Source organism: Stegodyphus dumicola, chromosome 4, assembly GCF_044657685.1.
Source record: "Stegodyphus dumicola isolate Sdum_Otavi_A_Nest chromosome 4, ASM4465768v1".
NCBI lineage: Eukaryota > Metazoa > Arthropoda > Arachnida > Araneae > Eresidae > Stegodyphus > Stegodyphus dumicola.
The window spans coordinates 121,800,794-121,815,230 of NC_140771.1; the positions used below are offsets into that span (position 1 = coordinate 121,800,794).

The window sequence follows — 14,437 nt, forward strand, 5'->3', positions numbered from 1 at the left end:
CGCTCTACTACGATTTACATACTCTAGCATTGGCAATTCTAGGGGAAAGTAAATGCTTGACAGGAAAGATAGCTTAAACTTAAAATAAATGTTAGTTAAAATAAATATAAACCCTACAAGCATATAGAAACATTGAAAGGGTTCAGACTTTACCGATCGCCCAAAATGGTCTTTTAAAGTTTAATATGGTTTATTAGTAGAGATCATCAGTAGAGACAAGGGGCCTAGGTGGAAAAGAGAAACATTTTATATGATATTAGATTATGCATTTAAAATAACATGGGAATGTTATACATCTTCTGTTTATTTAAAAAATGAAAAAGTATTTAATGTTTCTAACTAGATATACCATGAATTACATGAATTTTTATTTAAATAAATCAAATTAAGAAGTTAAAAAATACATTCTTCAGACCTGCGGTTGCTTTTAAGTGGTTTAGTATGTCAATTAATAACTCGAAATGGAAGGCGAAACAGCACATTAAAGTATACTAAATGTTTCTATATAATGACGTTCATGAGAAGTATATTTCTAATCAAATTTTTAAATAAACATGTGGAATAACTTTAATATCTTCCAAATTCTTTATTTAATGGCTGCTTTACTTTCTCCTTCCTATTTGTTCTTCCGTATTTCCTGGAAAACCGTGCCATCCATTTTAACTAATAACGAATTTGAGTATTCGAGTGGAAACTTTAACATAAGTAACAGGACAGCCTCTTAGGAATTACGCATTATAAGGTAGTCCTGTTATGTCCTCGGATATTGTTTCTGTTCTTGTTTTTAATAAAATTCCTCGAAGAATTATGGAGCACTTCTAATTTCATTTCGCCTTCAAGCTTAATTGTCATTTCCTTTTTTTCCCCCAGATTTCGAACGAAATAATATTTTTTTTTTTATCTACACGAACTTTAATTATTTCTTATAAGAAGAAAACTGAGCCCCGTTTTGCCTTTTTCTCCTTCCGCTGTGCATTGGCGTATTTGACGGCAGAAGAAACACTGAAAATACCAGTATTATCATTTCATCAATTTTTCTTTTTAAGTCTTCGGTTGGAAGGGGGAAAAAAATCTTTCGTCTTTACCAGGGATTTCAAATTTTGCTCCTAGATTTAATTTTGAAATTTATGTATTTTTCTTTTTTTTCTTTTTTACTCTTTTTAAATAGAAATGTTGTTTTAACGGTTTAAAGCTCTGTCTTAATGCGAAAACAGTTTCTTGCTTTGTGAATAGGATTACTTTAAATACCTGATCTATATTGAAAATCTGAATTAATTTTTTTGTTTGCTTTTGTTTTTTACAAATATTTAAGAACGTACGAGTAAAAATTGGTAATGATTCTAAACCTGCTACATCTTTACAGCTTACCAAAGCTAACTTCAAATGATTTAGTATAGAGTTATTATTAAACATTTCGTAGAGCAAACACATTAACCTCAGTCGAGTACCTCCTGCACTAATTTATATTCACATTTCACGCAATAAGCGATATGATAATATGATAACCAACGTTAAATGATATGATAATATGAAAACCAACGTTAACGATAATATGATATCATAACGTTTTCTGAAGGTTTCATTCATAAATTAGGTAATAATTTAAAGTAACTTTAATTACCTAATTCATAAATTACGTAATTAAAATGAATAAAATTTCACAATCAATCAAATTTTGCTTTCTAAAGTAGTAAAACACATATATTAATAAATATTTTAAGCAGAATGAGGACAAGTGCGGAGATTTGATGGACAGAAAGCTTGGTTATTTACCCAATTACAAAATGTAAAAAAAAAAAATTGAAATTATTTCATTGATGAGAAGTTAAAAATTTTCATGGGTGAAGATCAATATGCGAATCATCAGTTACCACCATGAATTTTGCTTCATTTTGTTGTGAATGGAGCCTGAATTATTGAGATATTTGACTTTCTTGAGTCAAATGTTTCAACAGCCTGGAATCTTAAGTTTTCCTAAGGAAATATCGGATTTCTTAGAAAGGTGAACAACTGGTATTATTTTATTTAGAAATGTCCTTGTTTTGGTATGTTAGATTGTGGTAAAAATAATTACCTTACCACTTTTCAGGGTTAACATGTTGGTGAAGTCCAGAAATTCGGGATTTGCTTTCATTGTTGACTTAATTGTGAGAGTTCAGTAACATCATTAAATCCACTACTGTTGGATTTTCATCGTTAGTTCTTTCTTCCTAAACTTACTGTATTTATGACAAATCAGTAAACTACTTCGTAATCATTACCGTATGTTTTATTATCTAATGCAAATATCACAAAATAATGTAAAAGAGCATATCTTTAGAATTTCCAATACTCTTGCGCTATAGACAACAGTATTTCTTTTTTCGTGTGGTGTTGCCATTGCGCGCTTTGAAATCGTTTAATATCTTAATAAAAAATTCATTAAAGTTTTACAAATTATTAGATAAAAAAAAGCTGAAAGGTTTCAAATTTTATATAACGCCCAAAGGCGCGTTTTTTTTTTTTTTTTTTTTTTTTTTTTTTTAAATTTGTGTTACCTTTATTTATTAAATATCACTTTCTTTGCATTTAAGCCATAAAACTCAGTTCAACAGAAATATCGTCAAATAATTTTAAAATTAACATATATTTAGAATTTCCGATACTCAGCCTCGCGCGCTGGAGATAATTTTTTTTTGGCCGCATAGTGTTGCCATTACTTGCTGTGAAATCGCTGCGATTGTTAATAAAAATTTCGTTAAGAGTTTACAAAATATAAAATAGATAATCAAACAAATTCGACATTCAAAGCTCAGCCTTCCAGGTGCCCATGTTCGGGTTGAGGATTACGTAATTCAAAATTTGATGGGTCAAGGTACAGTCGTTTTTTCAGAATGCAAAACATATTCATGAAGATTTTTCATTATTTATTTTTTTTTTTTTTGAAATATAATGCACGGCTCTTACAATTGGCGACAACAAATTGAAAAGTAATGCGCCGTTTATAGTGATTCAACGCAAAATTCCTAAACGAAATTAATAGCACTTCTGAGCTAACTCACTTTGGGCTAATAATTGTTTGAAAATACGCATTTATTAGACAGTCTCTTCATTTCTTAAAACTGAAAAAAAAAATTATAACTTTTAATTTTGTTAAAACTTAAATACGTATGATTACGACAAAACATTGCTATTCTTTTATCAAATTTCAATGATTTGCTCTTTTTTTATCAAAACCGCATGATGATAAATGATATCAATATTTCTAAAAGATTTTTAAATATAGACTCTATATTTTAAAAAAGTCTATATTTTAAATATATTCTGAACCTTTATGAACTAGCTCCTTGTTTGACCAATTTGTGTTAAGTTTAGAAGTTGAACCTTCGTATTTACGTATTTATTTATTAATTATTGTTCATTGAACGGGAGTTGGTTTGTTCCCCTTGAAAAGTCAACTAATTTCCGATCAATGACAATGATTACATGCATTTAATTTAATTTTTCCTTTTACAAATTTTGTTCTTCATGATGATTTAATTCCAGTCCCCGTTAAAACATTATTAACATTTTACTTTCAAGTTACTTCAAAACATCTTTCAAAATATAACTTACTAGTATGGTTTCACTCTTTTAAAATAATTCTACTCTAATTAAACTTAGGAGATAATATAATCAATTAATCAATATTGTTTAGGAAATATATATATATATATATATATTCGACGTATTGCATCAAAGCAGGATAAAATACGAAGAATCCTTCACAGCATATTACATGTATAAATCTACGAATTAAAAAAAGGTTCGTTGATATTTGTTATATATATATATTTACTAAAGAGAACGAATTACTTCATTATTCGTTACGCAAGCTATCCAGTGGTTGAGCCGCTTTATTTCCTTCTTGTTTACACTTGCAAATTCATGTATGGCTCTCAAATTCTGGTTTTCCTGAAAACGGTTTATTATTAAACGCGACTCATTCAGAAACATTGTGAATTCTGAACCTTAATAAATTTTTATCGCTAACATTGACGATTGGTTATACTGCGTAAAGCTTTAACGAATGTTTGATTAACAAACTCAACGATTTCAAAGCGAGCAGTGGCAATACTACACGAGAAAAAAAATTATTTCCAGTAGCGCTAAATAACGCTAATAACTGTGTATCGGAAATTCGAAAGATATTTTCTTTTTAAGTTATTTTGTAATATTGCTGTTGAACTGAATTTTATGGTTTAAGGGCGAAGAACATGATATTTAATAAATAAAGGTAACTCGCAAAACATTAAAAAAAAACGCCCATTTGGGCGTAATATACAATCTGAAAGCTTTCGAATTTTTTTGTTGTTTTTGTTTTTATGTCAGCAGATCTCAACAATACTATATTTATACGACATTACAGTTGGTCATTTGGGAACTGTAATATATCTCAAAGCTTTTTTTAAATTTATTGTTGTATTATTCAACTTATTAGTGAGTCGCTATGTAGTCATCCTCTACACGTAATTTAGCGCTACTGCAAAATTGCGTTCAGTTTATCATTTGCATACAATACGGAATGCATCAGAAGCATTTAATATTGAAGTCCCCCCATTGGCTTGAAAATAATGTAACAAATAAGAAATATTAACATCGATAGTTAAAAGTAAAGCGGCGTAAGTATTCTGATATCTATGTTTGTAAAAGTCATTAATTTAGCAGATGATTTAGCTGGTGAATAGTTATGGATGTTTGTGTAGGTAGTATACTTGCAGGTTTTCATGTAAATATTTGGACCGTATGCTAGTAAGTGTGACGTCAGCCATAATAATATGGTTTAACCAGTAGAGTATCGCCATTGCAAGATTACAAATGAAGTGGAAAACGTTTGAATTGGCAACGTAAATTGTATGTTTTTAAATTATTTTGTGATATTGCTGTTGAATTGAATTTTATGGTTTTTAAAGGCCAATTTTTGTTTAATAAATAAAGTTTATAAGGTATTTCTCCCGCCTTCGTGTAGTGGTCAGCACAGTCGGCGCGTATTCGAGAAGTCCGTGGTTCGAGTTCCGGCGACAGTATTGCTCATTTTTCATCTTTCCTGCCTCGGAATAACCAAATGTCTGTACAGTGGCTCGCGAACTAAAAGGTGGGGCATGATCACCCTTTACCACCAGGATTTGACGAATGGGTCCCCTAATTCCCAGTCGCCCTTTAAAGGGGGGAGTATATAACGTTTCTCCCGCCTTCTTAGCATGCCTTCGTGGTTTAGTGGTCAGACCATTGGACGCGTATTCGAGAGGTCCGTGGTTCGAGTCCCGGCGAGTGCATTGCTCATTTTTCATCTCTCCTACCTCGAAATAAACTAATATCTCTACAAGGTAACACATAAAACGTTAAAAAAGTAGTATTTATAAAACAGAATTTAGTGCGATATTATAAGTACATTTAACTTCTATTACATCAACTATATATATACATGTATGTATGTATATTTTAAAATAAATGTTTTTGACGATAGTAGCAGTTATCCATGCCGATTGAACATATTGCATTTATTTGGTCTCAATGACAGAAATTTTTAAGACAGCGTAGACAAAGTGCCCAGTGAGCGCCTGATGTTGAAAAACTATATTTGTACCTTCTACACTTTTAAAATATATTTGAAGAAGGAGCAGTAGGAATTTGGCAGTAGGAAGCAAGTGACAGAATGAGACGTGTTTATAATGAATAGTGAAATCTTGGTTCCCAACGATTTGCTTTTGATTTAGCTTTATTTTGTTTGTTTAATAACAAATTTATCATTTTAGTATTGATTTAAATATCTTCTTCATTAAAGTTATACAAGAATCATTCGACATGGATTACTTTTGAAAGGTTGCTGTCTACAGAGATTTATTATACAAGGTGTAATCGAAAAGTTCGGTGGTTGGTCTCATAATTAAAAAAACGCGCCAATTAGGATCTTGCACTCACGCAAACGCAGTGAGGGAAATGTCATCTAGAGCCATCTAACAGCCATTTTACGACAGATAAGAGGAAGCGCACGCTATGAGCAGTTTAACACAGTCAGTGTGAGAAAGATTGTCAGTGTGACATGGAGCAACGCATAAACATAAAGTTTTGCTTCAAGTTAAGCGAAACGACAACGGAGACATATGACATGTTAGTGAAAGTTTACGCTCAGGAAGCAGTGAGTAATTGTGTTTATGAGTGGTTTAAACGCTTTACAGTCGGAAAGGAGGATATCAAAGATGAGCCGCGGTCTTGGCGCCCTACGACAAACACAACTCCAGACAATGTGGAACGAGTTCGACGGATGCTTGCGGCAGATCGACGACTATCTTTAAGAATGATAGCTGGCGAATTTCAGATAAGCCTAGACAGTGTGAGTACCATTGTGCACAAACATTTGCATAAACGTAAGATATGCGCCCGGTTTCTACCGCACTCGCTGTCAGACGACCAAAAGCAATACCGGATGGAAACCTCTAAAGATTTTATCGACATGTGTGACCGGAATCCGCAGTTCTTGGAAACAATAATTACAGGGGATGAGTCGTGGTGCTATCAATACTAACGCAGACCAAGCGGCAATCCATGGCATGGTGTTGAACACCGTCACCCCCTCCCCAAAAACGTCGTTTGACACAATCCAGGATCAAGACGTTGTTGATCATCTTTTTCGACTGTAAGGGTTTGATCTATCGTGAATTTGTACCCGCGGCTACAACCGTCAATGCGGAATACTACGAGGGGATTTTGAAACGGCTGCTGCTACGCATACGCCGGATTCGGCCATAGTACCGGAATGGACAGCGGAATCTGCTCCATGACAACACCCGGTCGCACACTGCGATCCGTGTAACCCAATTCCTCGACAGGCACCAGGTTCCAGTTTTGGATCACCCTCCATATTCTACAGATCTGGCTCTCGCGGACTTCTTCCTATTTCCCCGCCTCAAAGGAGTTCTGAAAGGCCAACACTTTTCCGACACTACTGAGATCCAACAACGTGTGACAACGGTGCTTCGAGCCATACCGAAAGAAGCGTTTGCAGACAGTTTCCAACAATTGTACACCCGATGTCAAAAGTGTATTGTTGCTAATGGTAAATACTTTAAAGGCCAGTAAAGCTATTTTGCTTGTTTCTCTTGTTTCCTTTTTTTTATGGTAAAATTCACCGAACTTTTCGAACACACCTTGTAAGTAGTTACTAGGTTTAGAATGGTAAGGGAAAATAGTTGAATTAAAATAGGGAGTTAACGTGGTATTGCAAACTAAAGGTTGAATTTTGATTTACATATTTTTTTCATTTTCACACGCATATGTTGTACTTATGTATATGTGGTAATACTTTCTAGAAAAGACATCTAAGAAACTACTTTAAAGGACAGCACGTTTAATTACATTTAAAGTATTTACATTTTTAACAAATAAGTTAGTATAAACTGAATTAACTTCTTCAATACATTTTATTTACGTCTTTATCGTCGTCGTTCTTTTACTGCATCTTGAGTTCAACTTATCTAATTGCCAAGTCACAAAACGAAAAATAAAACATTAAAAGAATTATACAATGAGCAATCTGTACGCCATCTGGTATTCACCATTGGCACTACACACACACACACACACATATATATATATATATATATATATTGTTATGAGTTTTTTATTTAGAGAGGTAATTTTAGTAGAATTATAATTAAAATTGTTGTATTTCTACGCCCAATGAAGCGCGACACAAATTTTAAGATTTCTATAAAAGCTGGAAAGGGACTTACTTGAACTAGATCACTTTTCAGGTTCCGAATGATCTCGTTGGGTAGCTGGCAGAATGTAGCTGCATTCGTAGTCTCTATATGCTTAATTCTCGTTTCATGAAATGAAACTTTATCGGCCTCTTGCATTCGCTGGATATCTTAAAGAAAAGTTTTTAACACCGATTGCTAAGAGCGTTCGTTGTAGTCAACAATGGACATGAATCAAAGACCCGTAGCACCGTAAAACAACTAAACAGGATAATTCAGTTTGATGTATCAGTGCCTCTCAGAAATAACAAAATTTTGATTGACTGACTTTGAGCTCTGTTTGTATATTATAACAGATGTTAACGAATCAACATTTCTGTATTGTTCGCTTTCGTTATGTGGAAATGATGGTAACTTAATCTTCAAATTTGCCATACAGGAGTACGAAGAGAATCAGCCTGCGTGTTTGATCTAGACTCATCATTGAAGAGTCTATCTAAAATTCGCAGGCTGATTTTTTGAAAGAATTATTTAATAATAATAATGTCTAGCTGAAACCAATTATTGTTTTAGTGTTTTTCATTCCAGTGAAAGTTTTATATCTGTGCTAAGGTTTGGAAGGGAATAGTTGCACTTGACCCCTGACATATATAATAATTTTTCCCCTGTGACAACCCTATGCAATTGTAGATAACTATAACTAGTGCTTTACGCCAGCTGTCAAGGCCACTACCCAATTGTTTTGCAAATCTCGCCCATACATGCTCCCTATACCTATCCTGCAGACATGAAACTTCTATCTGTGATTGTTTTTATATCATCGTTCCGATAATTTACTCTCCAATAAAATGAGTTCTTTTTATTCAGTTCCTACTCTAAAAGTGTACAACCATTTTCTACGAGGACTGCAAATTTTAATCAGACCTGCGCACTGCGATCAGTTTTGTTTACTGAGTTGCGATGTTGCATCATATTTTTCCAATGTTGTGAACTGATCAAATTTACGTGTACAGAGAGACTGATTTTTAGTTAGTGAATTCTATGCATGATGCTGATCCGTTTGCGCTAACAAGTACATTTTTTATTTATTTAAAACATATATTCTTTGCTTTTGAAACACAGATGCAATTGAATAGCGTCAAAATCGGCATGCATAGCTATGTTTTTTCGGACAAAAGTAGTTGTTGTTTTCTTTAGCTTTAGTTTTGCGATCGATATGTAAGAAGTCATTAGAAAGCAATTGCACCTATGATGAAATCCTTAAAGCTATCTTGCATTTCACCATGTAGTTTTAATAATCAGTTAACCCTTGAGAATGTAGTTATTTTAGGAGTTATAAAATTATATTTTAAAGCAATTCATGGTAGCATTATTTGAATATACGAATACTTAAATCATGGTTTTCCTTCGAAGACTACACTGCAGCATTTCGAAATATTTTTTGAACTACGAAAATATGATCTGAATAAAATTAGAAGTAATTCTGTAGTAAATTGAACTGACGATTATACGTGTTAATTCATGTATTAGTATGCGCAAATAATTTGAAAGTACTGGTATTCTAAGAAACAAATTTATAAGGATACTTATAACCCCCCACAGCTTTAAATTACTGACATAGATATAAAATTTAAAATGTTAATTCATAAAAAATTTATCGCTTAGAAAATTCAGTTTTTGTTTTGAGAGTACTCTGCTATATTTCTTTACTTGTAAGCTGTATCTATTCCTTAGAAATACTGTTGCGATGTGTTGACATAATTCAAATCGAATTCCGTGTATTGAGCTTATATTAATAGCTTATCTGCACATTCTAGTGGCTTTTTGCATTCATCTTTATCTGCATTTTCTTCTTTGTGCTACCTTTATCTGCATTTCCTTCTTTCCTGCATTCTATTATCTACTGTACTATATTTATCTTATGTTACTGTATCCGGAATGTCTTGTTTAGAAGAAACTGAATAAACTATATTTCTGTTCATTATATTTCTGCATTCCTGCTGTATGTGTCTTCATTTACACTTTGCATTACCCTAATTTTATCGATGCCTTACATTTTCTTCTTTCTCGACAGAATATTTACTTTACGATGTCAGGGACTATTTCTTACATGAATGGGTTATGTTTAATCTTGATAATTTGATTTCGAGCTTTAGCAATGAATATTAACATACCAAAAATGGGGAGTTTATTCAAAACTCGCAAATTATTCATCTTGTCTAAAAATAATACTTTGAAAATTCTTTTCGTGGGAATGTACTGATATTTCGCAAAACGAAAAATTCGCATACGATAGTGTCGATTTCAGTGTATGTGGATGTATGAGTAGACCTTAAATACAGAATCCATTTAGATAGAATATTTATTTAAATCGAAGAGAAATGAAGCAATCATTTTTAAAAAGTCACAAGAAAGCTTCAGAAAAAAAAAAGTTTCTTGGTGCGATATAAATAAAGTAGCTCGAGATGTTAATATTATGAGAAGTATGCAAAGTTTTACAGTACGTTATACTGCAAAAATGTGCTCACTTTAAACTAAATTTTTAGCGATTTATATAATCGAACTAGAAATGTTCAAGTATTGTCTCCGTCAAAAACGAAGGTCCATTTGTATTTATGTTTGAAAGATTTGATTTTTTGTTCAAGCAGTGAATTCTGATAAAATCATTGAAAAAGGTATATAAAGTAAAATAATTTTTTTTACTATTCCGCGTCCAGGTAGTAACTGATTTCCCGATACTAAAAAATCTTAATTAGTCTGCGTATTGTTATTCCAGGTGTAACAGGAGCAGTTATGAGAATAGATAAAGAAGGAGATGCAGAAGGCAACTATACAGTGCTTGCCTGGCAACCAACACCTGAAAATCTGAAGCTGAAAGTGCCATCTGGCCATCCGGTACCCCCTTACTGCATGTTGCCAGTTGGACGGTTCCACGCCGAGTCGGGTCAGTTAGTATGTATTTCTTGCAAATCTTTCTTTTTACACTTCTCTCTTTTTTTCTTTACCTTCTTAAAATACAATATTTTGTGGTAGAATAATATTTGTTCCTTAAGTAATTAATTTTCTATCTTTGATTCTTTGACAATATTGAAACTACAGAATTCGACTAACGTATATCTAATTGCCCTTACAATTATCACGCATGAACTTTATTTAATCAGTCATCTTCATAATATATTCTTAATATATTTCTAGTTTTGTTTTGAATTTATATCATTTTATAATATATACTTGCATTTTAGGCTTAATTATTTTCAGAATGGCAAATCCAATAGCATCATATTATCTTCTGCAACTAGAATAAAATCTTCATACCACAATAGTATCTTGGTTATATGTCAGTAATACATTCCATTTCCTTAGACGTATACCAAACGACTTTTCCAATAAGAAATAAAGGGAAAATTAGTAATATGTTCTTATAAAAATGTCCCATTGTTATTATAATAATGCTATATAAAATTAAAATACAAATACTGTTGGTGAAATGAAGCACTGCACATGATACTGTACATTAATATTTTTCTACTATCCAGGTGAAAAGCAATTTTTGAACATATTTCAGCGCCCCTGATCTTTTTTTGGTAACTGATTTCACCCCCTTCGCAACATTAACCGATTTAACAACGTCTTTGTTTCACGGAGTCATAGACAGCGTCGTACTCGCCAGGCGGTACGCGATAGCTAGGTCCTGGATAATGCATGTCATCTTTATACTTTTCGACAATTTATTTTTTCATCTTCATGGAGATCCTAATAATTTATTTCTTTGCATGACTGTTCATTCTAGTGAACTTTCATAAATCTAATTTATGATGAAATTTGGGAAAAGAAATTATTTTACAAACATTTTACCCGAAAAAAATCACTTAAAATTCAATGAAATTTGGGAAAAGAAATTATTTTATAAACATTTTACCCGAAAAAAATCACTTAAAATTCGATGAAATTTGGGAAAATAAATTATTTTACAAACATTTTACCCGAAAAAATCACTTAAAATTCAGACATATAGTGCGGGTTGTTTACTGGATAGAACCAACTGGCTCATGGGTAGTCATACCGTTGTCTCAAGAGAGTTGAACATGCGCAGCGCGCACAACCGTGATTCATCGAACTCGAGCCATATTCCAAACAACTATCTTATATCAAACAAAACTTTTTGCGTCCAAGTATCAAACGCACTGTACACGAAATTGAACGTATACCGAGATACAACTGTATGTCGAAAAATCTATTGGGGCAAAAAGAAGGAATTTCAATGTTTAATGCAAGGTGTCAAATAAACCATGTTAAAAACTTAGTTTCTGTCACTAACAATAAACTAAATGCTGATTGATAGTTGAGCAGGCTTTTCAGACTTACGATGAAACATGCCGAGATAGTATTGCAACATATTCATGTTATCGGCTGCCAGATGGGATACTCACTTATTAAAAAGATCATTATTTAAATTTAGATACTGCCGTATTTCAATAACCTGGTTAATTTTTTAGGCTAAATCAGAAATTTATTTATTTACCCATTGCTTCATGTACCACCAAAGATAAAATACTTATGTTTAACACTTTACTTTTTCTGCTTACCATTATAACTGACAAGACTTCGCACATCATGGCATAAAAGAACATACAAAGTTATGTAGAATCTTATTTGCATAGTCATGAAAAAACTTGAAGCATCGAATAAGCGAAGACATAACGAGGATCATACCGACAGTTCTAGTCACGGTCCGAAACGAAAGACCTGCTACCCCTTTACATGAAAATGAACTAATCACGAAGTGGTACTTAAAACTGCATTACTTTTATAAACACGAAGATGTTTCGACTTCATCAACTTTCATTCTGATGGTCATATGAAAATACTGGCTGTTCTTTCCCCCGTGTATGTTTTCAACTCTTAGAATATGTTTGAACTCTCATCGTCACTAAATTGTTTTTCTTCTGAGCTTAACCAAGCTAGTGTAAACCAGAAATAATTTCTAGATCCAGACATCGTTTCACCATTTAAATTTCGTAAAAAAAGCTAGAAGAGAGAAGGAATGCGCGCTTTAGCACTTAAAGAAGACCGAAACTGTCGGCTTCGCACCTCTTCTCCACACTTGACAAAAAGCTTGTTAGAACAGAACCTGTATTCGTGATGAAAAGCGATAATTCGCGATGAAAATAATTACAGTGCGAGGCTTATCCTGGCACAAATAAATAATAGATATTTCATGAAATTCGAACTGTTGCTAGGCAGCGGCGTAACAAAGTCTTGCTGATATTTTTGTAAATTTATTTTTGTGCAAAAAATCACAGTGCTAATGAAATTTCCTCAGCCTTAAGAATATTTCTACTTGTGTTTAGAGAAATGTATGAAATACGTAACATCATCGTAATGTATTGTTTTTTGGATTATTTTTCTGACATGTATGGACACAACTTCACGCGTCGTTTTGCAGTATATATACGTGTGCATTAAAATCAAAGAAATCATTTGCATTTTTATGCTAAAGTTAGTAGAAATGAATATAAAAACTAAAAACCGAAAGACTAAATTTTAGTACTTGTAGCAGCGGAAGCGAACAGTTAGAAATGGTTACCAGTAAACGCTCACGTAAAAACCTCCAAGAAAGCCTTTTACTAATAGAAGTGTGAGCTAGTTTGAAACCAGATAAATAAACAAATAACTGCGAGCTGAAAGCAGAAAACATTTAATAGGAATCTGGAAAAGATGAAAAATGCAGTATTTCTTATCAGGAGAAGAGATGGCAAGCTGTTCGTTGCTTTTTAATATTTTAAAAGCTACTGTCAGAAGAAAAAAACAAAACAAGTCTCTGATTTTTAAAGCCCCAGTGTTACTATTAGAACTAAATATTTATGGCAGTTGAATTAAAACAAAAAAATAAATAAAATGGTTAATAATATTGATTATTTGAACGCTGTAATTTTCCATAATTAGTTCAGGTATGCAATATTTTGATGAACTTGTTATAATCTCTCGAGACGATTTATTGAATTCCCTCCGAAATTCTTCTGAAGCTTTGACATTCCATTTCCTTCGGAATATTTACAATTATTTCCTTTTATTTTGAGAATTTTCTTCTTAACTACATCGAAAGTAAATTTCCTCTAAATTGTATCAATAAAATTTCTTCAACAGATACATCTGTACTTTGTGTTTTTTCTTGTTTCTTTTCAGATTAAGACATAGTTTCCGATACTTTAAATAATAAAAAGCAGATTTCTCTTAAATAATCTTCTTTTCTACACGTTCGGGCAAATTTATGTGCACTTCTTGTTGTGTAACAACTTCTATCTCAGTTGCTGCTGCGTAACTTAATACAGTGGTCTATGAATGAAAGGAATCGAAATTTATGATAATAGTATTGGTTATTCCATGTTTTCAAAGTTACATTTATTTTCAGTATATTGTATTTTTTATCAGTTTTTAAAATATACTTTGCATATGCAAGGCATCGGTATGAGGCATCGGTATATTTTGCATATGCAAGGCATCGGTAAGTTTCAGTAATAATTCATACTCAAGCCTTAAAATTAACACAAGCCTTATATTTGTTTCATTTATAACTCTATTTTGACCGTATCTGGCCGTTCTGTATTATATGTATGCGATATGTATTCTATATATCCTTTAAAAAAGAGAAATATTCCTTTTTAACAGTAAGCCTTTTTAATTCCTTGTACGAAATAAAGCAAGTATTGTAATCATGA

General features: G+C 32.4%; 1 protein-coding gene across 3 annotated transcripts in view; it reads left to right on the top strand.

The window, feature by feature from the left end:
- Nucleotides 1–14,437, top strand: part of LOC118201099 (receptor-type guanylate cyclase Gyc76C-like) — a 1,003,202-nt gene that overhangs the window by 561,988 nt on the left and 426,777 nt on the right. For all 3 annotated transcript variants that reach the window (XM_085815395.1, XM_085815398.1, XM_085815396.1), the window contains one exon: nucleotides 10,495–10,670. In XM_085815395.1, the coding sequence (XP_085671521.1) occupies nucleotides 10,495–10,670 (176 nt within the window). The remainder of the gene's footprint in view (nucleotides 1–10,494; nucleotides 10,671–14,437) is intronic.